The sequence below is a fragment of the Anomaloglossus baeobatrachus genome, chromosome 6 (genome assembly GCF_048569485.1).
Source record: "Anomaloglossus baeobatrachus isolate aAnoBae1 chromosome 6, aAnoBae1.hap1, whole genome shotgun sequence".
Classification (NCBI taxonomy): Eukaryota; Metazoa; Chordata; class Amphibia; order Anura; family Aromobatidae; genus Anomaloglossus; species Anomaloglossus baeobatrachus.
In genome coordinates, this window is record NC_134358.1 from 152,522,609 (window position 1) to 152,547,489 (window position 24,881).

The 24,881-nt window shown below is 46.2% G+C and overlaps 1 protein-coding gene across 1 annotated transcript in view; it reads left to right on the forward strand.

The window, feature by feature from the left end:
• B4GALT6 (beta-1,4-galactosyltransferase 6) overlaps positions 1 to 24,306 on the forward strand; it is a 173,480-nt gene extending 149,174 nt beyond the window's left edge. The window contains exons 6-9 of the mRNA XM_075353324.1: positions 11,739 to 11,926; positions 16,668 to 16,790; positions 17,701 to 17,802; positions 18,783 to 24,306. Of these exons, the coding sequence (XP_075209439.1) occupies positions 11,739 to 11,926; positions 16,668 to 16,790; positions 17,701 to 17,802; positions 18,783 to 18,930 (561 nt within the window). The 3' untranslated portion in view covers positions 18,931 to 24,306. The remainder of the gene's footprint in view (positions 1 to 11,738; positions 11,927 to 16,667; positions 16,791 to 17,700; positions 17,803 to 18,782) is intronic.
• Positions 24,307 to 24,881: the final 575 nt, after the last annotated feature.

The window sequence follows — 24,881 nt, forward strand, 5'->3', positions numbered from 1 at the left end:
CACGGGAGCCCACACCAGCATACGCCGGCCAGCCCCAGCAATGCGAGGGTATGTGTCGGCTGGTTTGGCGGCGTACGCTGATGTGGGCTCCCAGGGGTACAGTACTCACCTGGTAGTCGTGGCTCCGTGACCGTGTCGGTTCGGGGAATGCGTGGGGGGGCGGGGCCAGAGCTAGCGTGCATTGCGTGAGGGGGGCGGGGCGTGGCCGAGTTGCCAATGCCTGCAGGGTGCCGGGGCGAGAGGCCAATCTGTGGGGGGGGGACGGAGCCTGGGCGAGCGGCCGGCCAATCCGTGTGGGGGTGCAGCCTGGGCGAGCGGCCAATCCGTGCGGGGGGCGGGGCCATGGCGAGCCCAGCGGCCAATCAGCTTTGTGTCACCGTAAGGACACAATTTTGGAGCAAGACAGACAGACAGACAGACAGAATAAGGCAATTATATATTTAGATATATATGTAGAATATAGTTGTGAGGTAAATCCTGGGATATGAAGAGGAATTATGACTAGAAGTCATAATTGCTCTCATCACTCCCTGGCAGTGCCCCCCTCCCTCCTTGTTCCCAAATGTCCAGCATCTGTGAAGGTGTCACATCCCACTTACACCTCCAACAGCCATCTCCTCTGATATGGAGATGAGATGTTGTGCGGACAATGGACACAGGATGGCTCCCTGCCGTCACCCTGTAACAAGAGTTGTATCTCATTAGCAAGGCTTGGAAGTAGCCAGACAGAACGACTCCAGTAAAAAATGGTTCATATCTCGCAAGCCATATCTCCGATAAATATGGCAACCATAAAAATGGTGTTTGCGCAGGCGGACGATGCTGGCACACCTTTTTTATGGAAGGGGGAGCTTGGGAAATACCCCAGGCGTGATATCAGCCATATGGGAACTCGTAGACAGGTCATGAGTCCCCTCGTTCTGTAGCTAAATTCATAACTGTCACAATGAGAGCATTGGCGTCCGCCTACGACGCTCCCAGGCAAAGTTATGGCCAATATCCCCTTTGCTGGATAATTCTGATCCATGCAGGGGGAGTGGCAGTGCTTCCCTGTGAGGTCACTAAGGTAGGAGGGGACCTGGATTGCCCAGGTTGATAACCCTACTTCGGCCATTTTCCAGGGTTCTTCTCGCTGGGGGCACGTGTAGGAAACATCTGTGGGAGTTCCTGGAAACCTGGTCTACAGCGCCCCCCTGTGGCCAGACACACAAGGTAACTGATGTAATTGTATACCTGTTTGTAACCCATGCTTTATCTGTAACTGTACTCTGACATATGTATATTCTGTAGATTCCCTATTGTATATATTGTAGTTTCTAGTGTGCTTTAGGCTGATTAAATTATATAATTAATCTTGGGCTGTTCTGTTATCTCGATCTTGAATCCCACGTCTGTGTGTTCGGCTAATAGTTACCGTGAAGCGGTTGGTGGCAGCGAGTTGTGCCAAGGATTATTGTGGGGAGGCCAGTGAGATTCGGGAAGATATTATATATTCCGCCCGCGGAGGTCGGGGGAATATATACCCTACTCTCACCGGGGACCCTTCAATAATCGGCATAAGTAGTATAGCGGCCTCCTTGCTTATTGTCGGGCAATTCCATAATTGGCCTGACTATAAGAGGGGCGCTAGAGAGCGCGTCACGTGCTCTGTCTGTCGGTCGGGAGGTATAAAGGAGGGGTGACCCCCACTTGTTACCCCCCGATTGTGACGTACTGGTAGCCAGCGCGGGGGATTTCTGAGTGACCCCCCCGGTGGTTTGTGACATATTGGTGGCAAGCGGTGGGATCGAGATAATAGTGTGTGTGAGTGTGAGACCCATACTCCCAGACACTAAAGACTGCCTGCAGCAGCTGTGGCTGCTGGGGTCTTCAGACTAGCTCAACACTAGAGTGTCAGAGTGCAGATACTGTAAGGTGTGTGGAGGCATCAGGTGTCAGTTCTGTGTCAGTGACCAAAAGTCTGCAAGAATGGCTGAGAGCACCAGGAGCAAAGCCAAAGGAATGGCCGATGCTCAGGCCAGAGACGATGAGGAGGTTGTCCACGAGTCCTCCAGGAGCTCGACGCCAGAAAACAGCTCTGCAGAGGACATTGCACAACCGGGCACTGCTGGACAAGATGAGGAGCAGCTCGCCCAAGGGTCCTCAACGAGCCAGACGCCAGCCCTCCGCTCTGCAATGGACAGTGAAGCACCAGGCTCCGCAGCGGGCCGCAGATCACCACGTGCCATTCCACCGAGCCTGGGAGGCTCGGATAGCCTTCTTCAAATGGCTATGGCCCTACGCCAGGCTGGAGACCGGGAGGGCTACAAGGAACTCATGGCCGAGCGTGAGCGGCAAGCAGCGCGTGAAGAGCGCCAGGCAGAGCGTAACTACCAGCTGCAGCTAGCTCAGCTCCGGCCCTCATCAGCCACCCGTGACCTTCCAGACACCAAACTTCCAAAGGTCCGTGTTGAGGACTTCCCAGTGCTGGAGAAGGATGGAGACTTGGACTCTTTCTTGACTGCTTTTGAACGGACTTGCTTGCAGCATCATCTGAACAAGGACCAGTGGGCCAAATACCTGACCCCCCGTTTAAGGGGTAAGGCCCTGGATATCCTTGGGGACTTGCCTGCTGAGGCGGATCAGGGCTACGACACCATCAAGCGGGCCCTGATCCAACAGTACAACCTCACCCCGGAGTCCTACCGCAAGAAGTTCCGGACGCTGCAGAAGGGACCAAAGGACTCCTGGGCTGACCACCGGCGGGCACTTGCCCGAGCTGCCGACCACTGGACCCAAGGCCTGCAGCTTTCCACCGGACCGGAGATCCTGGACTTGTTCATCACGGAGCAACTCTTGTGGAACTGCCCTGAGGATCTCCGCCAGTTCATCCGAGACCAGAAGCCAAAGGGATCCACGGCTACAGCTGCCCTGGCAGATGACTACACCAACAATCGGGCTCCTGAAGCCAGGAGAGCAGCCACCAGCAGCACCTGGAGAGGGGGTAAGATGAACTCTGCGACTGCCCCACCTGCCCCTAGACTGCAGGGGGTGTCCCCCTCAACTCCCCTCTCCAGGCCCGTGGCAGAACCAAGACGGTGCCACCAGTGCAACCTACCTGGACACTTCAAGGCCATGTGCCCTCAGCGTCCCAAGGCCCCGGCTCCGTCCCCGTCCCAAGGGCCGCCCAAGGTGTATTGTGTGGGTGGGGGTGGTGGTAGGTCCCTGGACAGCTTCCAACCTGTCACCGTCGGCCAGTCTGTGACCATAGGACTGCGAGACAGCGCCTCGGAGGTGACTCTGGTGCGGCCTGAGATGGTGTCCCCCCAAGACTTGATCCCTGGAAAAACCCTCGCTGTCTCCGGGATTGGAGGCATTGACCCGGCGCTGCCTGTTGCTGACATTTATGTGGACTGGGGCGCAGGGCGAGGGGTGAGGGAGGTGGGGGTAACTGATCGGATCCCTGCAAACGTGCTACTTGGGACAGATTTGGGGCAAATAACCTCCCAGTTTGGCCCCGCCCCAAAGGCTGAACCTTCAGCCAGTGCTGACGTGCCTCCGGACAATGTTAATGTGTTATCTATGAATGATGTAAGGGAGGAGGGAGTGAACTCTGATATTTCTGCTTGCACAGACACCATAGACACACACGCAGCTGCAGCTGTGACAGGGGAGGGGGTCAGAGAAGGGTGTGACAATGCCTCTACAAGTAACCAGCCTGTGAGCTGGGATCTGTTGCCCTCTGCAGGGATAAGCAGAGAGCAGGGTGCTGCAGGGGGAGGACCAGTGTGTGGGGTGGGGGCTACCACAGCAAATGTGGGGTCCCCAGAGATTTCACAGCGGGGTTCTGTTGCTGCAGGAGGGGAACAGGCAGGTGAGATTGGGGCCGGTCCAGGAGCGGAAGTGCTCCCAGGTAAGATCTCGGTGCAGGGTTCCCCCACAACCGGGGTGTCAGGAAGCCAGGTAGGTCTGCCTGAACCGGCGACTTGGTCAGGAACGGAGGAGGAGCAGGCACGACCCACGGTCGCAGCGGCTGTGGCCGCTGTCACCCGCAGTGGGAGTGCTGGAAGCCAAGGGGCCTCCCGGAGGTCCGATAGCTCTTCCCCTTCTGACCAAGTGGCAGCCGAGTCAGGTGGAGGCCAGGACACAGGTCCCGGGGTACTGACTGAAGATGTGACAGTCTCGTCGATTCTGGCCACATCTGGTCAGGGGTTTCAGGCAGCGTTAGAAGCTGACGACAGCCTGAAAGCTCTAAAGGAGCAGGCGGCACAGCCTCCCTCGGACTCGGACCCGGAGCGAGTGGTCTGGGACCAAGGACGGCTGTACCGGGCCACGGTCCAGCAGGGTTCACCGGAGGCGTGGCCCAGGGACCGACAGTTGGTGGTACCCTATCCGTTCCGGACGGAGTTGTTGCGGATCGCACATGAGATTCCGATGGCCGGACACCTAGGGATCGCTAAGACCAAGGCCAGGTTAAACCAGCATTTCTACTGGCCAAAAATGGGGGCCGATGTGGCTGCCTACTGCCGTTCGTGTGAAACCTGTCAGAGAGTGGGGAAGGCGGGGCCACGCCCCAAAGCCCCACTGGTATCTCTGCCCATCATCGATGAGCCTTTCAGGAGGGTGGCTGTGGATCTGGTCGGCCCGCTGGCCATCCCCAGCAGCTCCGGGAAACGCTTCATACTGACGGTAGTTGACTATGCCACCCGGTACCCAGAAGCAGTGGCCTTGTCGTCCATTCGGGCTGACAAGGTGGCCACCGCATTGCTGGAGATTTTCTCCCGAGTGGGTTTTCCCCAGGAAATGCTCACCGACCGGGGGACCCAATTCATGTCCCAGCTGATGGAGACCCTCTGTAAGCAAGTCCAGGTGCGACATCTGGTGGCCAGCCCGTACCATCCACAGACTAATGGCCTGTGCGAGCGGTTCAATGGCACCTAAAAGCAGATGCTTAAGATGTTGGTCGACTCCCATGGGCGTGACTGGGAGCGGTATCTCCCACACCTGTTATTTGCTTACCGGGAGGTTCCACAGGCCTCAACAGGATTCTCACCGTTTGAGCTCCTGTACGGGCGACGTGTGCGGGGCCCCCTGGCTCTGGTGAAAGAGGCTTGGGAAGGGGATTTGGCCACCCCTGGAGTGTCGGTCATCGAGTATGTCATGCGCTTCCGGGACAAAATGCAGGCCTTGACGCAACTGGTACACGACAATATGGCTCAAGCCCAGGCCGATCAGAAGCGTTGGTACGACCAGAACGCTTGTGAGAGGACCTACCAAGTGGGTCAAGAGGTGTGGGTACTGGTCCCAGTACCACAGGACAAGCTTCAGGCAGCCTGGGAAGGCCCATACCTCGTGTACCAGCAGCTCAACCCTGTAACGTACCTGGTCACCCTGGACCCCGCCCGTGGAAGGCGAAAGCCCTTCCATGTGAACATGATGAAGGCACATCATGAGCGGGAGGCATGTGCGCTCCCCGTGTGCAACCTGCCCGAGGAGGGAGAAGCGGAAACCCTCTTGGATATGCTAGCCCAGGTTAGGGCAGGCGGATCCATTGAGGATGTGGAGGTTGGCCACCAGCTCTTGGAGGACCAACGGTCCCAGCTGTGGGCCACCCTACACCCCTTCCGGGGGTTGTTTACCAACCAGCCCGGAAGGACTGACTTGGCTGTCCATCACGTGGACACTGGGGATCATCCCCCGATCCGGCGTTCAGCATATCGGGTCTCCCTGGAGGTGCAGCAACACATGCGCCAGGAGATTGACGAGATGCTGGAGCTGGGGGTGATCCAGGCATCCAACAGCGCTTGGGCCTCGCCTGTAGTCCTCGTCCCTAAGAAGGACCGAACCACTCGGTTCTGCGTGGACTACAGGGGGCTCAATGCTGTCACGGTCGCCGATGCGTACCCAATGCCACGCATCGATGACCTGCTCGATCAGTTGGCCGGGGCTCAGTACCTGACCATCATGGACCTGAGCCGGGGATATTGGCAGATCCCCCTGACTCGCAAGGCCAGGGAACGCTCTGCCTTTATTACCCCATTTGGACTGTACGAGTCCACGGTGATGCCATTCGGGATGAGGAATGCCCCTGCCACTTTCCAGCGGATGGTCAACACCCTGCTCAAGGGACTTGAAGGGTACGCGGCCGCGTACCTGGATGACATTGCCGTCTTCAGTCCCACCTGGGAGGACCACCTAGAGCATCTAGCACAGGTGCTCAGGCGGATCCACCGGGCAGGTTTGACCATCAAGCCGGGAAAGTGTCAGCTGGCCATGAGCGAGGTCCAGTACCTCGGTCACCGGGTAGGTGGGAGAACACTGAAGCCCGAGCCTGAGAAAGTGGAAGCCATCGCATCCTGGCCCACCCCCAGGACCAAGAAGCAGGTGATGTCCTTCTTGGGGACCGCTGGGTACTATAGGAGGTTTGTTCCATGCTATAGTAGCCTGGCAAAGCCCTTGACGGACCTCACCAAGAAGAAGCTGCCCTCTGCAGTCGATTGGACAGTGGACTGCGAGACAGCCTTCCGGGCCCTAAAGGACGCCCTGTCCAGCCCGCCCGTGCTACAGGCAGCCGACTTCACGCGGCCGTTTGTAGTACAGACCGACGCCAGTGACTTCGGCCTCGGTGCGGTGCTCAGCCAGGTGGACTCTGCGAGCCAAGAGCACCCAGTCTTGTACCTGAGCAGGAAGCTGTTACCAAGGGAAGTGGCCTATTCTACAATGGAGAAGGAGTGCCTGGCCATAGTGTGGGCCCTGCAGCGTCTGCAACCCTATCTATACGGGCGCCACTTCATCGTGGAGACGGACCACAATCCCCTCAGCTGGTTGCACACCGTCTCTGGGACGAATGGGCGATTGTTGCGATGGAGCCTTGCGCTCCAGCAATACGACTTCACCATTCGCCACAAAAGGGGCCGTGACCACGGTAACGCAGACGGGCTGTCCCGACAAGGAGAGGTCGCGGACGGGCGCACGGGGGAACACCGGAGTGTGCTGCCCCCTAGCGCCCTCAAAAGGGGGGAGGTGTGAGGTAAATCCTGGGATATGAAGAGGAATTATGACTAGAAGTCATAATTGCTCTCATCACTCCCTGGCAGTGCCCCCCTCCCTCCTTGTTCCCAAATGTCCAGCATCTGTGAAGGTGTCACATCCCACTTACACCTCCAACAGCCATCTCCTCTGATATGGAGATGAGATGTTGTGCGGACAATGGACACAGGATGGCTCCCTGCCGTCACCCTGTAACAAGAGTTGTATCTCATTAGCAAGGCTTGGAAGTAGCCAGACAGAACGACTCCAGTAAAAAATGGTTCATATCTCGCAAGCCATATCTCCGATAAATATGGCAACCATAAAAATGGTGTTTGCGCAGGCGGACGATGCTGGCACACCTTTTTTATGGAAGGGGGAGCTTGGGAAATACCCCAGGCGTGATATCAGCCATATGGGAACTCGTAGACAGGTCATGAGTCCCCTCGTTCTGTAGCTAAATTCATAACTGTCACAATGAGAGCATTGGCGTCCGCCTACGACGCTCCCAGGCAAAGTTATGGCCAATATCCCCTTTGCTGGATAATTCTGATCCATGCAGGGGGAGTGGCAGTGCTTCCCTGTGAGGTCACTAAGGTAGGAGGGGACCTGGATTGCCCAGGTTGATAACCCTACTTCGGCCATTTTCCAGGGTTCTTCTCGCTGGGGGCACGTGTAGGAAACATCTGTGGGAGTTCCTGGAAACCTGGTCTACAGCGCCCCCCTGTGGCCAGACACACAAGGTAACTGATGTAATTGTATACCTGTTTGTAACCCATGCTTTATCTGTAACTGTACTCTGACATATGTATATTCTGTAGATTCCCTATTGTATATATTGTAGTTTCTAGTGTGCTTTAGGCTGATTAAATTATATAATTAATCTTGGGCTGTTCTGTTATCTCGATCTTGAATCCCACGTCTGTGTGTTCGGCTAATAGTTACCGTGAAGCGGTTGGTGGCAGCGAGTTGTGCCAAGGATTATTGTGGGGAGGCCAGTGAGATTCGGGAAGATATTATATATTCCGCCCGCGGAGGTCGGGGGAATATATACCCTACTCTCACCGGGGACCCTTCAATAATCGGCATAAGTAGTATAGCGGCCTCCTTGCTTATTGTCGGGCAATTCCATAATTGGCCTGACTATAAGAGGGGCGCTAGAGAGCGCGTCACGTGCTCTGTCTGTCGGTCGGGAGGTATAAAGGAGGGGTGACCCCCACTTGTTACCCCCCGATTGTGACGTACTGGTAGCCAGCGCGGGGGATTTCTGAGTGACCCCCCCGGTGGTTTGTGACAATAGTGTATAATAAAATATTCCCACTGGTGTGTTCCTTTCCATTGCCTTCTCCTCCCTAGATAGTTCGGGGACTCTGCACACACGTCTCCAGCAGCTTTCTTGCCCGTTGGGCTACACCGAGCCATCTCACATGTCAGCATCCCCCATCTGGATACCTTTTCCTGTTTTAGAGCTAGAGGAGGAAGAGTCTCTTATGCTGGAAGTGACATCTGAGCCCTCTGTGCTGCCCTAAAGAGAAAAGCATGCTGGACGGGTGCCACGTGTATCAGGGGGAGTTCAGTGGCAGCAACAGCTTCTTCCAGTGCAATACTAAATAGCTCAGGAAGACACTGCACTATTTTAGTATTTACTTCTGCTTACTAATCACTGTGCTGTGTTTGCTGCATGTGCAGGGCACCAAAAGGGAGCTCTGTGTATGTCTGAATGCTGTGATTCACAGCTCAAGCATTATGGCTGCCCCCATAAGCATGAACAGAAACTAGAATAAAAAAATAATCATTATTTGGTCTTCGTATAATCTATGTGAAACATCACTTGTAAGATACATTAAAGCTCCTGGTTTTGTATAGTTTTCATAAAGTCATTGTGTGTAGTCCAAGAAGCAAGCACGTCTTAGTAAAATATAATAGATTTCTAGGTGCAGGTTGCTTTGACTACATTACACTAGAAAACCACTAACTAACCGCACTCAGGCTGCTATGGTATATGGAGATATTTATGAATATATTAATTCAGAATTGCATTACTGCTGTATAAACTACTATAACCCAATTCATCAAGACCAAGAGTTTCTCTCCTAGTCTTAAGGATGGAGCGTGCTGGAATCACACTTTTTAATAAATCAGGGGCCTCTGTGCATCTGACCACAAATCTTACTCCAGTCCCGGACTGGAGTAAGGTTTCTGGCCTAGCCGGTGCCGCTCATCATGACTGATGAGCATGAGTTACCTCTGTCCTGTGAAAATGGCACGAGAAAGACAAAAGTGTCAAAATTTCAGTGCAGCTTCGTGTTGCGCCAAAACTTTGCGACTTTGTAAACCTTTTGATGAACCTGTCCGATATCTCCAAGTTTAAGATTCTAAGTGCATATTTTTATCAAATTCTGAGGGTCCATCTGCCATTGATAAGGCAAACTTTTTAGGAACCTACCAACAAAACTGACTCTCCAGAGCCTAAGGGGTACTTTGCACGCTGCGACATAGCTAGCCGATGCTAGCGATGCCGAGCGCGATAGTCTCCGCCCCCGTCGCACATGCAATATCTTGTGATAGCTGCCGTAGCGAACATTATCGCTACAGCAGCTTCACACACACTCACCTGCTCTGCGACGTCGCTCTGGCCGGCGACCGGCCTCCTTCCTAAGGGGGCGGGTTGTGCGGCGTCACAGCGACGTCACACGACAGCCATCCAATAGAAGCGGAGGGGCGGAGATGAGCGGGACGTAAACATTCCGCCCACCTCCTTCCTTCCGCATAGCCGGTGGAGGCAGGTAAGGAGATGTTCTTCGCTCCTGCGGCTTCATACACAGCGATGTGTGCTGCTGCAGGAACGAGGAACAACATCGTATCTCCTATTGGTGCGACATTATGAAAATGTCCGACACTACACAGATCACCGATTTATGACGCTTTTGCGATCGTTTATCGGCGCATCAAGGCTTTACATGTTGCGATGTCGTTACTGGCGTCGGATGTGCGTCACTTTCAATTTGACCCCAACGATATCGCAGTAGCGATGTCGCAACATGCAAAGTACCCTTAAAGGTACCATACACATCAAATTGTGGCCAAACCCAAGGATATTGACAGGTTTGGCTGACAATATAATATAATACCAAAATGTGTCGCCAAAAAGGAGATGCATTATATAGCAAAATAATCTCCAATAAATGGAGCCAAGCTACTGAGTCAGACAAAAAAAAACAATAAAGGAAGGTATAAAATTAATAAAAAGAAACTATTTTATTAGAAGAAATTATTTTTTAAACACAGTAAAGTGTAAGGAAGGCTCAGCAGTGGTGTAATAGCGACAGGTATTTACCCCTATGATGGGAACTTTGGGAATTTCTCGCTCTCTCATTATGCCTGTATTTTGTATTTTTGTCTATTATTGTGTGATCTATGGTTTACTTAACCCTTTGATGAATTTATCTTATTGCATCACATCCATTGAAATTTTATTGTTCTACCCATTTTGGAACTAGATATCTGTGGTGTGATACATATTTATAGTCAATGATATAATGTTCATTATTGCTATCTGTTAACAATTACCTTGCTGAGCTTTGTGGAGCATTGGCACTAATTTTCATTACTTGTTTCTTTGCACTTTATTGTTTTTAAAAATATTTTCTTCTAATAAAATAGTATATTTTTATTAATTGTCTATATGGCTACATTCCTTTTTTGTTTTCTTTGTCTGACAATATAATGTGTATGGGGTCCCTAACTCTCCCCCAATAAATGATGTGGAAGTGTTAGGGTGACCTCTTAACCAGAGATCACTAGTTGCCTACTGCCTGGCCTAATTGATGTGGATCAAGTGCATGCGTAAAGAAATCACACCAGACACAGTCGGATGTGAAATCTCTTCTTGATCACAGTAAAGATGGCACCGAACACAAGTTCGGATATGCCCATTTAGTGGGACAGTTCATTGGCTAGCCAATGGGGAGATCCGTGTTGCTGTTGATGGGTGGGTCTGATGTCAGTGGATGAATCCATGGTGTCATCTGATCTGAGGGTTGGTCCTCTAGCTTGGTCTAGCTTGGCCAGTGGGTCTTTTCCTTATTTGGTGGTCTTCTTACATCTGGACATTCCTTGTATTCCAGGCAAGGTGTGGAAAACAGATATGGCAGCCATCCTTAAATCTGTGTCAATTGTGTGATCTGAGAATTGAATTATGTAAGGCAAATCGACATATTTCCCACAATCCCCTGTCAAGAGGTTAATTAAGTATTTAATTCAATGGCTATCCTCAACAGAAGGAGATCAGAATCTGGCATATCTAGTTTTAAACTTTCTTCTCCAAGAGATAAGCTGTCACCATGGGTGTCTGCCAGCGGCTCATATAAAACATAGTGGACCTGTGTCTTGAAGATGCCGGTGAGATAGCTGCTGGCCAACCAAACGGCCAAGCCATCGATCGATGCAGCTATCTACTGTGTATTGGAACTTTAGCCTAGAAATGTAGAGGACAGGTAGGAGCCCCAAAATGTGTGTGCTCTATACCACCGACCTTTGGCTATAGTCTATATAGCAGTAATGCAGTTCAGCAGTCATTTACTCAATGTTCACATACACGTTGGCATGCGGACATGCGGTTATATTAGTTGGTAACACGTAAATCGCTGCCTTTACTCTGTTGATAAGTAATATCTGTCCACGTTCAGATTTCCCATTCAGCATATTGTAAGTACTTTGTTTGTTTCTAGGCCGGTACGCAGACCTTCAATCGAGCCATGTTGTTTAATGTGGGGTTTAAAGAAGCCATGAAGGATCGAAAATGGGATTGTATCATTTTCCATGATGTGGATCACATTCCTGAAAACGATAGAAATTACTATGGATGTGGGGAAATGCCGCGTCACTTTGCAACAAAACTTGACAAATACATGTACATGTAAGTAGTGTTCGTTACCATTAGAAAATAACAAAACAACCTTGTATTTTACGTAAGGACTTTGCTCTCATGTTCATGCCTTCTGTCAGATTTGTATGTTGGGAGTATTTCCCATGGTATACTTCTCCAGAAATTCTTGGGTATATACTAGTGTATGGGCATACAATGGCAGCCGTGTGTTAGTATACATACTGCAGATCCTTTCTTCATTATGTCAGAAGAACAGACCTCCCTTTCATTCTCTAACCCGTTCCTTTTTATCTAGGAGGTCGTAAAGCACAGCTGTGTACACATAAACATACATAACTGGCTATACACAAGCTTAATAGCATAATAATGCCATTTTTGGATGAAAGACTTCTCAAGCTAAAAGTTATCGAGCTAATTAGGATAAAATGTATTGGAAAAGACTGCAGATGGAAGATGTCCAAGAAGGATGGAAAATGTCGGTGTAGGAGAATTATCACAAAAAGGGAATCCTAAGGTGTCAAGACGAGAGTTGCCGACATTTCTTGTCCTACTAGAAGAACATGTAGAGTCTCTGGACCACGGACGCTGCCTGGGACCACAAGAACCTGAGCTTGGCCTCTCGTCTAAACTGCGCCAATGTTGGTGCTCCTGTGATATATGCAAAGAGCTCTCTAGCCAAATATGTTTTGTATTAGATGTCATATGGGAAGTCGGTATGTTCTTGTATCCTCGTTTGGTTCTCCTAAGGGTCCATTCATCCAAAAATAGCATTATTTGATTAGTAACAAAGAAAGCTTTTCATCAGTATATACATTATGCAAAACCCTTTCTCACATATGCTCCTGTCGAGAGACGTAAACAGGTGCGCCACTGCTAAGGTGAGTGATTCACGGAGTGAACGGGCCATGGGTTGTTCCTGATGGGTTTTTTTGTGTTTTTTTTTTTTTTTTTTTTTTTTTGAAAATCAAATTTTATTGGGATTTCAACAGAAGATCTTGGAGCATATTACATTAATCATTACTATAAACACAGCCAACTTACAATATGCCCCAATAACGTATTGTCTCCCCTAGGGAGACCTTAACGGGTTGTTCCTGATGTTAGTCTTAAGTGCTCAAGTTTATTCAAAATATTTCAGAAAATGATAAACTTGGTAAACTTTGCTCCAACAGCTCTATTGTAGGTATGGACTTCATGTGTGTGGCTGGTCATACACATTAGATACAAATTGTTGGACCTTCACAATTTCAGCAAAATTGACCCTCTGTCTTATGTACTTGTGGGTGTCACTTCACTGGCAGCACTTTTAGGGGCAAATTGGATCAGGCATATCATTTCAATACATCTGATCTTTTCTTCTGGTGGCGGATAGCCCTCTACTTTTAATCTTGCATCATAATAAAAATGGTAGACTTAAGAGAAATGGCAAATTAAGCAACTTCACCTATCCTGTGTAAGAGCAGCTTAAAAAGAATGTTATCAAGAAATAAACTTTTGTAAATCAAAGTTTTAATTTTTTCCCCAATTTTCTATGTAACAAATCTATATTAAAAAATAAATAAAAAAATCCTGATAACTTGTAGTTTTTACTCTGGCCATTGATTCCTTGAACAGACTGAGTCTTCCTATCCTGCAGAGATCACGTCTCAGCAGTCTCATTATCATCACAGCCAGCATTACAATGACAGGCAACAGTGATATATACAGTGGAACCTCGGTTTACGAGTAAGTTGGTGTGCGACTATTTCGCTATACGAGCAAAGCTTGCTGTAAATTTCTAACTCCGTTTACGAGTAATCTTTGCTGTTCGAGCAAATACTCACCGCACACACTTCCGGTTCCGTATTTCACCGCGTTCTGACCTGCTCTTTCTGTCCGCACAAACATACACGCACACACACATATTACGCTCACTTTACCCCTTACCTTCCGTTCCCTCACTGGCCTCCTGGTTCTTGTAGTCCGCAGGCACAGTATGTGTATCGGGTAACCATCGCGACGATGGAGGAACTTTTGCTGTCAGCGCTTCTCAAAGGCAGTGCGCTGACCAATCAGAGGCAAGCGGCTCATGCCTTTTGACGTCAGCATACTAGCCAATCAGAGGCAAGCAGCTCCTGCGTATGACGTCTACCGCTGAAGCGCTGACAGCGGAAGCTCCGGCATTGGTCGCGATGGTTACTGGATACACATACCTGAGGACTACAAGAACCAGGAGGCTGGCGAGTAAATTGAGGTGAGCATAATATATGTGTGTGTGTGTGTGCGTGTCTGGAATGGCACAATAGGGGACCAGGATGGGACATTGCACAAGTTGTGGAAAGAATTGTCTGAGCTTCCATTATTTCCTGTGGGAAATTTTGCTTTGCTAGACGAGTAACTTTATTAACAAGCACACTCCCAGAACGGATTGTTCTCGTAAACCAAGATTCCACTGTAGATTACAATAGGCGAGGGTCACAACTTGGCTCCTTGCCCTCTACAATGACCTCTGCACAGACCACAGCACATTCTCTCATAAGTCAGTGAACATCTCCAGACTCGCTGTGATCAATGTGACTGTTGTAATGTAGATCTCTAAGGGATGTGAAAGGGTTTTCACTACTGGACAGCCCCATTTTAATTAACTCAGACCCCAATTAAAATCGAAATAGTGTATACCTATCTCCCACCGAGGCACCGTTCCAGTGATGTCTGCTCCGTTCTTCACGAAGAGTAACATAACATTGGCACTTGTTGGCTTTGGCCGATGAGTAGCTGCTCATCAGCTGCAACTCATCGATATTCAAAGCGGACATCCACTCCACCAAATAGTAATGCCTGCAGCTAACGAGCAACCCCTCAGTGACAATGCCCCCCTCGGAAACAGGGGTGCTGACATTGCTGGAGCTGCAGTATACACGGTTTTAGTATAATTTAGTATAACCTAATAGTGAACAATCCCTTTAATAGCAGCTCCAGCAAGGTGACTGCCACAATTATAATCATGTACATAAAATAGAGGAATATAGGTCATCAATATAAAAGTAATGGGACATTTCTTTAACGTATGTGAAAATATTTAGAGCCTGCTCCTATCTGGGAGGTAAGGAGCGTAGGTACCATATCATATAAATAATGTAAAAATCAGAACCTTGCAGAATCAAAAGAAAATGTTATGAGCACACTCATTTACATAAGACGATTGTAAAATGTTATACATTAAAGGGGGTAAAAATTGACTGATGACATTTTCATATAATAATCGTATTGGACGTCTGAGAAAATGAAGTAGTAGAAACCCATTATTTATTTAACCGTTTATTTTGACTTCATATTGAGCCCTGGTTACTTGAACTCTCTGTAGGAAGATCGAGCTTGTACAGCCTAGATAGGTCCAACAGGGTCTTCTCTGTCGTTATCTTGATGGTATCAAGCCAACGGTTGCTGGTCGTCTTCTTCACCTTGTTCCTTCTATTCTTCTGACCATAATGTCCTTCTCCAGTGATTGCTCTCTTTTATATGATTTTTCCAAATTAGGCAAGTCATAGCTTGGTGAGCCAATGTAGAATAAGGGGGGGTCCAGCTTCAGACTTGGATAAAAGTTGCCGACTTTATTGAAAAACATTATAAGCTTTTGACAAAAGATGCCGGATTACGTATGAAACGCATAGCTCCTGCTGGCACAAATTAATTGTTGTCATCTCATTGAACCTCAACATGGAACACACTGTATATTTATGGATTTTAATGTTTTTCAATAAAGTCACCAACTTTTATCTAAGTTTGGAGCTAGACCCCCCTTTCTTTTCTACATCAGATTTCCTCGCGTTTGTCAGAGCGGCTTCCATACTCCGGTCATCTGAATCACGATTGGTGACCTGGCTACTTCTATATTAACACTTGTAGCTTGGTGATCCTTCGAGTGACCTGTCTGGCTTGAAACCTAATGGAACTAATCTATATGGTATAAGGCCACCCGACCCAGAATAACTGGGCCAAGAATATCTTTATCTCTTTTTAGTTAAAACATTCTTGCTCCAGAGATGGTGTACAGAGAAGAGAGCCTCTGTTTGTGGGGGAAAAAGAAAGTAGCCATTTTTTTCCATTTTTGGACAACCCTATAATGCAATGAATGGAGACCTGTCCAGATCACAGCAGACCAATTAAATGCACAGGTGAAGAAAGCCCGCACGCTGTGTACAGATTTCCACTTAAGTCATATTGATAGGAATGTCTCTTGTTTCGTTATGAGTCTACCCTGTCGGGAAGATGCCAGGTAGAGCCCATTAGTTGGAATAATTGGTTGAACTGAGATTAAAGCCCCTGTCACACATTGCGAGATCTCTAGCGAAATCGCTGAAACGTCACAGGTTTTGTGACGTATCAGTGACCTCGCCAGCGATATCGCTGTCTGTGATAAGCAGTAGCGAGCGGGCCCCTGCTGCGAGGTCGCTGATCGTGACAAAACGATCAGGACCACTTTTTGCTCGTTGGTCTCCCGCGGTGCAGCACGCATCGGCGTCATTGACGGCGAGAGACCAACGAGCGCCGGTTCTGAGTGTGCAGGGAGCCGTTGTTACACGGGTTGCTGGTCGCTGTGGAGGTCTGCCTGATTGACTGCTCAACAGCGACCATGTAACGACGCTTCAGCGATCCCTTCCAGGTTGGATCAACTGGACAATGTGCTGTCATGAAAGATAATCCAATAATAATTGTCAATGATATTAAGCCTTTATATAGTTACAGACCCCATACCGCTTAGTGACAAGACTTATTTTCTTATCTCTTTCAGTCTACCATACAATGAGTTCTTTGGTGGTGTGAGTGGTTTGACAGTGGAGCAATTTCGGAAGATCAATGGATTTCCTAATGCGTTCTGGGGCTGGGGAGGTGAAGACGATGATTTGTGGAACAGGTGAGTACACAGTCACAAGGACAAGAACTACAAGCAGGTTCATTCAGCTCATACAGTGTGTCATTGATGGGAACAAAACCGCTATTGTACAGCTCTCCATATTACTATTAATCACATGTTCATCAGATGTCAGCATTCTGAAGCATCTGAACAGAGGCACACATCCCTCCGCATAGCATTGATCTCGCAGCACGCTGTATTACATATAAGCTGCTTCTAATGGTAATATAATGCTACAGTCCCAACAATAGTCTTGATGGCTATAATGACCTATTTTAAAGTTTTTCTCCCCTTTCAGAAATCTTTTCTTGATCTGCACAGTTCATTGTTAAAAACAAACTATTTTAGTTGCCCTCCTGGGTCCCAGCAGTGTCTCCACGGCTGCCCTGCTCTGTCTTGTTTGTATGCATCGCTAAAGTCATACCAACATCGCTGCAGCCAATCACTGAGCTTACAGGCTCTGCCCGTGTAGAGGGCACAAGACTCTCCGAACCGCTGAGCTCAGTGGTTGCACTGCTGTCAATGAGAGATCACCACTGCTGCCAAACAATGGAGACCAATGGAGCAAAGGAGACACTGTGCTTGATCCCAGGAGGGTAAATCAAGTACAGTTTGTGAACATACCAGGAAAGGTTTTCTAAAAGCGGACAACCCCTTTAAGGATAAACAAAAAGAAAATCCTGGCAGACCACTTAAATAAATTGTGACCATGTGGCTGTGCTCCTCTTTGTGCTCCACCACTGTACCACCATGCAACCTTTATTGCTTGAAGTTTTGGTGTTACTTTCAGAGTGTTTTCCCAAGAAAGACGATGAGTGATGAGAAATGTGTATTTATTGACATAAAATAGTGATGTCCTGCTCTCCATCTCCCGACCGATCAGTTGACTTGTTTGCATTTCTCTTTCCAGGGTGCATTATGCTGGCTTCAATGTTTCCCGACCAGAGGGAGACCTTGGCAAATACAAGTCAATTCCTCATCATCATAGAGGAGAGGTGCAGTTCTTAGGCCGGTCAGTATCATTACAGCTCGGAGCGAATTCTATGCTGATTACTTAGTACCTATAGATATTGGTTGGAGAACAAATCCAAAAAGTAAAAAGACAACTGGTGTCCTGCTGTCACCACTAGAGGGAGCTACAGAACTTAGTGTCTATTCAATGAGCTGAATAATGAAATATAATGCAGTGTGCTCCCGTACCCTTATCCAGGGAGACCGGATATTACATTTTTTTTCTATCTGTGTTGAGTTTAGAACAGTGACATTTTAATGTTATGTAATGATATTAATTCATGCAGATGTATGTCCACTCCAATTACAGGGGAAGAGATGATCTCTGCCCATGGGGTAAAGTGCCATTCTATATTACCTAAAAGTGGCACTTGTTACTTTTGTGATTTCAGGATGTATATTAAGTGCTGTCACTTAAAGGTAATCTGTCAGCAGGTTTTTGCTATGTAAGCTGAAGATAGCACGTTGCAAGTGTTAAAACATAGGCTTCAGTGATGCCTTTCTTGGTACAGGCTGATCTGTTGTTCATTTGCTATGTTTGTTTAAGCAGCAGGACCCTTATTATTGCTCGAACTACAAAGTCACACACATGGCAATTCGGCACGCCCCCTCCTCTGACACCTCAGTGTCAATGTACAATCTCTATAGAGAGCCTGGTGTGAGAGGATTGACCTCTGCTACATAACTAAAGCTAAAAATGTTGATTGTAATACGACGGCTGCACCCAGTAATCTTAGTGATACATCATTGGATTCAGAGTCTCTTTGCCTACATTATGTTGCTCTCAGATGAGATAGCAAAAACCTGCTGACAGATCCCTTTACTAACTTGTCCTATTTAGAGAGCGCTATATGTGTGCTACATCGTTATCACGGTTGCCTTCTTTAGACACTTCCCTGTTTCATATGCTTTGGCCGTTGTTTAATATTGCATCATGTTACAAATACCCGATAATAATTCTTGTTCCCTTTCCCCGACCAGGTACAAATTGCTGCGATATTCGAAAGAACGTCAGTATCTAGATGGATTAAACAATTTGATATATGCTCCAAATATCATCATAGACAAGTTGTATAAAAACATCACAGTGAATCTAGTGCCAGAGCTGGCTCCAGTGAAAGACTATTAATGTGGGGGGAGGGGGCCTCACCAACGTGACCCCGACCGGAGCAGCAGGAACACTGCCGGGTCGGGAGGAATGGACCACCTCGAACTAGTGACTGATATCTAATTCCACTTCTCTGAATGTGTGACCATACATACATCCGAAGCCAGCAGCTGCTACATTAATGTTTACAGCAGAAGACTGCTCATGAGAAAAGCCTTGTCTCACCAAATGCTCTACATTTTCACCGTTCAATCCACTGTGCAGTGATTTCAGTTCAAGAACACAATTCTTTATCATTATTCTATTTGCACCAATCTACTGCTTCTTGAGTTATTCCCCCCCCCCCCTTTAGGCATATTTTATTTCATTTTTTATTTTTGTATTCCACAGGTGTACATGTTTCTGTATATATCATTTTTGAGTTGTGTAAATACCTTGGTTATATTTGTGTGTATATATGTGTAGATACATTTATGTATACACATATGGATTGATGTAAAGTTATTCCAACGTTTTTAATGACTCCTGTTTTACACCTTTGCATGTCTTTATTGTATAACTGTACTATTATTATTATATATTTTTTTTTTTTTTATTTTATTTTTTTTTTTAATACAGACTTGTTTTTTTTTTTTTTTTTGCATGAACCGGAACATGTAAATATTAGAATTTTACAAATATGTTTGAGCTTTATGTAATATGAAGGACGTGTTTCTAACTAATGGCCAGCTATGACTGAAAACTGTTATAATGGTTTGTGAGCTTAAGGCCTTCTAGACAAGTCTGCTACGGCGGGTTCATTTCTGAATGGTTGTATATGCAGCTACGAGAAAAGCGACCTGTGATGGGTTAATGGAGCGCAGCCTTGGCCACCATGGGGCAGAATGTACAGTTAATCCCGCTATCATTTGTAAATGTATGATTTATTCTATGGCATCTCTATTGTATAATATATCATAAAAGCTACATATCATAACATACATACAGGTTGTCAAAATATCTGTGCCAACTGTGTTAAATGTCAGGGAGCCGATGCCAAGAATATATTTTTGTGTGTGATGTGTTTTTAGGTTGCTAATTTATTTTACTTTTTTACATATATATATATATATATAAACTGTATATTTTTATTTGCAGCACATTTACTTTGTGTGAAACTCAGAATGAGCCAAACTATGTTCTTCTTTGAAGAATGGCAAACTGCGTTGGTGATGTTTTTCTAGAACTCAATTTGCTCCAGAGATTACTCTCGATTTTTTTTTTTCTTTTTTTTTTTTTTTATTCTCCATTTTCGGAGGTAAATGAGTCTTTTGTTATAGTCACTGTGTCTTTTTTTTTTATTTTACAAGTTCGGAGGATTAAATCTTTTATTTACTTTTGTGACTTTGTGCTGAAGAATGCGAAACAAATTGCCTTTATAGTATTGTAGAATACACTAAGGGGGAATACTTTGGACTTGATGGACTGTATTCCATATTAGCCGGCCAGATTAGTGACAGAGATCTAGCGCTGCTTTAAAATCTGGAGTACAGCAAGGGTTAATTCAGGTGCTTAGACTCAATGAAATGTAGGTTGCGGTCTTAAAGGGAACCTGTCACTTGATTTATGTTGCCTAAACAATGGACAGCATGAATCAGATTTTGGCTGCACGATTCCAACCAGGTATTATTTTTCGTTCTCTGAAACACTCGGACGTTTTAGAGAAAATATCATTTAAAGATCCGGTTGGGGACCAAAGGGGGGGATTAGACAAGTCCAGTGCCGCCTGCTGCCGTGCTTCCAGGTAATTGACAAGTCCCTTGCTAAGTATACAGCATGGAAAAGACTAGTGATGAGCGAGCACTACCATGCTTGAGTACTCGTAAACAGCAGATGGATGCTCAGATGGGACTTAAGTACCCCAGTATAATGGAAGTCAATGGAGATCTTAAGCACTTTCTGGGAAATCTTCGGAAAAATGCTTGAGTTTCCCATTGACTTTTGTTATACTTGGATACTCAAGTCGCGCTCATCCAAGCATCCATCTGCACTTTATGAGCACCCAAGCATGGTAGTGTCGCTCGTCACTAGAAAAGACGTCTCAATTACCTGGAGTGGCTCTAGGAATATCCGTCTGGGGGTGGTGCTGGACTATGGCCCCCTGCCGTAGCGTCAAAGTATATTTTCTCTAAAACCCTGGAGTGTTTCCTAGCAAACAGCTGGCTGCAATCGTGCTCAGTCATGGGCAAGTGACAGGTAATGGTTCAGAAACCATTTCCAGCTGAATGTTGGTATTTTTGTCAAAATTGCCCAAGGCAGTTGTTGGTAGTAGAACAAAATGTCTTCTGCGGAGTAACAAATAAAATGTAATAAACTTCCTAAATTGTGATCTCAGTTTATTAGTAAACCGTATGTATAGCTGCACCTGATACAGGGTTACATTCTTACAAATAAAAGCCTTTGGCCACAGTCTCCATGATCTGCACGAAGGCGATTGTATGAGAATTAAAAAACAAAACAATTTGTTGAACACATTTATTACATTATTTTTTACGACCGCTCTCCAAAAAGAGCACCACTTATGTCTGTGGGCTGTGTCTGATATTACATGTCTGTGAACATGGCTAGACAGCAATGCCAGGCACACTCTGTGGACAGGCGCTCTTTCTAATGGAAAAAAGAAGTATCCTATAATGCATTAACATTATTTAGGATGTGTACTAAATGTATGTCAGACTGCAAGATGAGAGACGGGGTCCCGTGTCCCCTTTTTGATTAGAGCGGTAGGTGGCATGTGTGACCATCATCATTCCCGGTCTACGTGTGTAGCCGTAACGCATGCGCACAATTGCTCTATAGAGTGGTAGTGTACGTGTGACCACTCGCTGTCTATGGGGGGAGCAGTGGTAACGCATGCCCACTGTTGATCAGCTCTACCCTTTAAGGATGCCTTTAATTTATACATCTCCATCTAACCTGTTCCTTGGAGCCATGGCCGGTACATGGCTTTCTTTAAATAAACCAGATTATCTAAGTGGTTTCAGTCCAGACCTCTGCGGTGGGTCATGGCACCTACCTCTTCTGTAGCATTATTCATTGATGCCACTACGGAGGGGCTTTTCACTATCAATGGTACTTATTTTATTACAAAGAAATAGTGAAAAATGGAGACGATACTTACTTTAGTGAGGGTATCTCCTCAGTCCTGGATACGTGATCACTGTTACTCTGCTCCTCCATAGAGGAGGCATGCTTACATACAGCTCGATGTATGCGATCCTTGTCTATACATCCCGGTTATTTTACCTCTGTGCTACATATTTAATTTTGAGGATTTTTTTCCATTAGTGCACTATGTTTTGTCTCGGAGAACCCTTTTAAATTTAACGCTTCTACTCCACCCCCTTTTACACTGTGAACTGTAAGTTCTTATCTCTGACATGATGCATTGTTAATGGCCTTTGTATCGCTCGATAGACTCCACGCTGATACTGTTATCTAAGCAGAAACTATTGCGTTCTTTAGCTTACGCAGAAGGAACCTAGACTTCCTTATTTAAAAAGGTTTCTTCAGAATTAGAAAACAATGGCTGCTTCCTTCCATTGACAGTGCCACACTTGTGCACAGGTTGTGTGTGGTATTGCAGGTCAGAAGCTGAACTTTAATACCAGACATCAGAATAAGAAGTAACTTTTATTAATAACCAACTTTTTTTCTAAGTACGAACACTCTTAAAAATTGTAGGTATCCGGTTTAACCGGGTTTGAGTCAAGAAAGGGCTCGCTGGCCGTAATTTGCCCTAACGGTACTGTTCCCTACCCGATGCAGTGGTTGGCACCGTAATGTTGCACTTAGCGCCCCACCCCAAGACCGACCCTAGACAACATGTTAATACCCTATTCATAGATATGTACAATTGTAAAAAAAACAATTCTCCATCCCGTACACCAAGAAGAAAAAAATAATTAAAAAATATTACACATTGGAAGACTGTGTGGCTCAGTGATAGTTAATATTAGGACTATGGGTTAATCATAGTGCCTGGATAGTGATATAATGGACCTGCATATATCCGCATGTAACAAAATTGTCCTATAAATCCATCCAGAAAAAAAATTGTATACAATAATACTAATCAGAAACTGTCGTCCCCAAATGGTCGGTACATAGTTGACGCGTTTCAACTCATATCCTTGGGATTCATCATGGGACCCATAGAGGTAGAGGACCAGCATACATGTATAACTACTGACATTAAAGCAATTGGTTACAGTGACCACAATGAGACATGCCACCTGGGGGGTAAAACGCGTCAGTACAGGTACCAAACATTTGGGGAGACAACCGTTTCTGATCCTGAACTCCACTGACCTAAATATTACCATACCTTTACCAAATTTGTTTCTGGGTGGCTTTAAGGGACAATTTTCTTACATGCTGATATATGCTGAGTGTATTAACCAATGTTATATTTTTATTTTATTTTTTTAAGTATTAAGAGATTCCCTTTTAAAAAGGGTTTTTTATTCTATATGTTCTTCTCAAACTTGGATTCATTTGACATTTATCCATCGTCTCGGTTGTTTTTTAATACCAGGCACCACCCATAGACAAGGGTGTCACTACTTTTGGGAAATCTCAGCCATGTATTTCTAATCTTTTATATAGTTTCATTTACTTAAAAATGAATAAAAGGTTTGTAAGAGGAATATACTTCCAAGTGAAAGTATAGTTAGATTTCTTATTGCTCTGATTTTAATTTCTAAATTGCCCTTAGATTTAGAAGGAACATGTGACTTGGGTTAGACATCTTGTGGCCGGAGTCGATGTACACTACATGACGATTCTAAGCACTAGATCCTAGTAATGCTGCATTCTCATGAATACTGTGATTCAGGCCACAGGATGGCGCCATCTAGTGTTTCGGACGGTAACTACAGCAGCACTGTGAATTACAAATGTACCTGTGTATAAAGCGATTTAGAAATTGCAGGAAATCTGCTAAACGCAGGAAACCATTTGAATGCATTCTTCTGGCAAAGTCTTCATAAACTCCAGGCAGTGTTTATTGTGCCTTGTTTATTTTGGTAGTGATTCTCTATTGGGATACTGTAAATTTGTTGCAGTTTTTAGTAGAAAGGCATGAAGAATATACTTTACCTTTGTTTTGGCACAGTTCATTACTTATTAAATAGGTTAATGGTTACGCGGTCTTGGAAGAGAATGTTGCTCTTCAATACAATAGCAATAATGTCTGTGAACTGGGACGCTTACACTATTTAATTTGTAGTAGACTATAAACACACGATCAAAGCTAATATTATTTTATTGTTTTGCATTGCATGTGTCAATGAAGGTCGTCTTATTTTGCTGTTCTTCCACATTCTTACATAATAAACTTAAAGTAAAATCAAACAACTTGTGTCAACGTGTTGGTGTGATTCTAATTTTTTTTTTTTTCTTAACCTATGAGAGTTGGCACCTATCTAAATTAAAAAAAAGTCAGTCCAACTCAACAATTTCAGTGGGATCAGCCAATTATCTTATGCATATGGAGTCCTCGGCATCTTCATGAAGGTTGTCTGCTACTCAGACCATCCCTTCTTAATTAGGCCCCTTTCACACATCAGTTTTTTGCCATCAGTCGCAATCCGTCCAATTTTGAAAAAAAACTGATGCCGCTGGATCCGTTTTTTTCTTATTGACTTGTATTAGCGACGGATTGCAACAGATGACCTCACGTTTCATCTGTCGAAAAATGTGTCCGTCAGACAGATACGACGTCCACAGTAACGTTTTTTGTGTACGTCAAAAAAACGGACAGTAACAGAACCGCCGCTGTCCATTTGGTGGTATGGATGCCTATGGGCGCAGGATCCGTCTCATCCGTCAAATGATGGAATCCGGTGACTGATTTTTTTTTTTAATTGAGCATACTCCAACTATTTTTTTTAGCCCCCAGAGCTAGTCCGATACGTCGAAAAATGGATCTG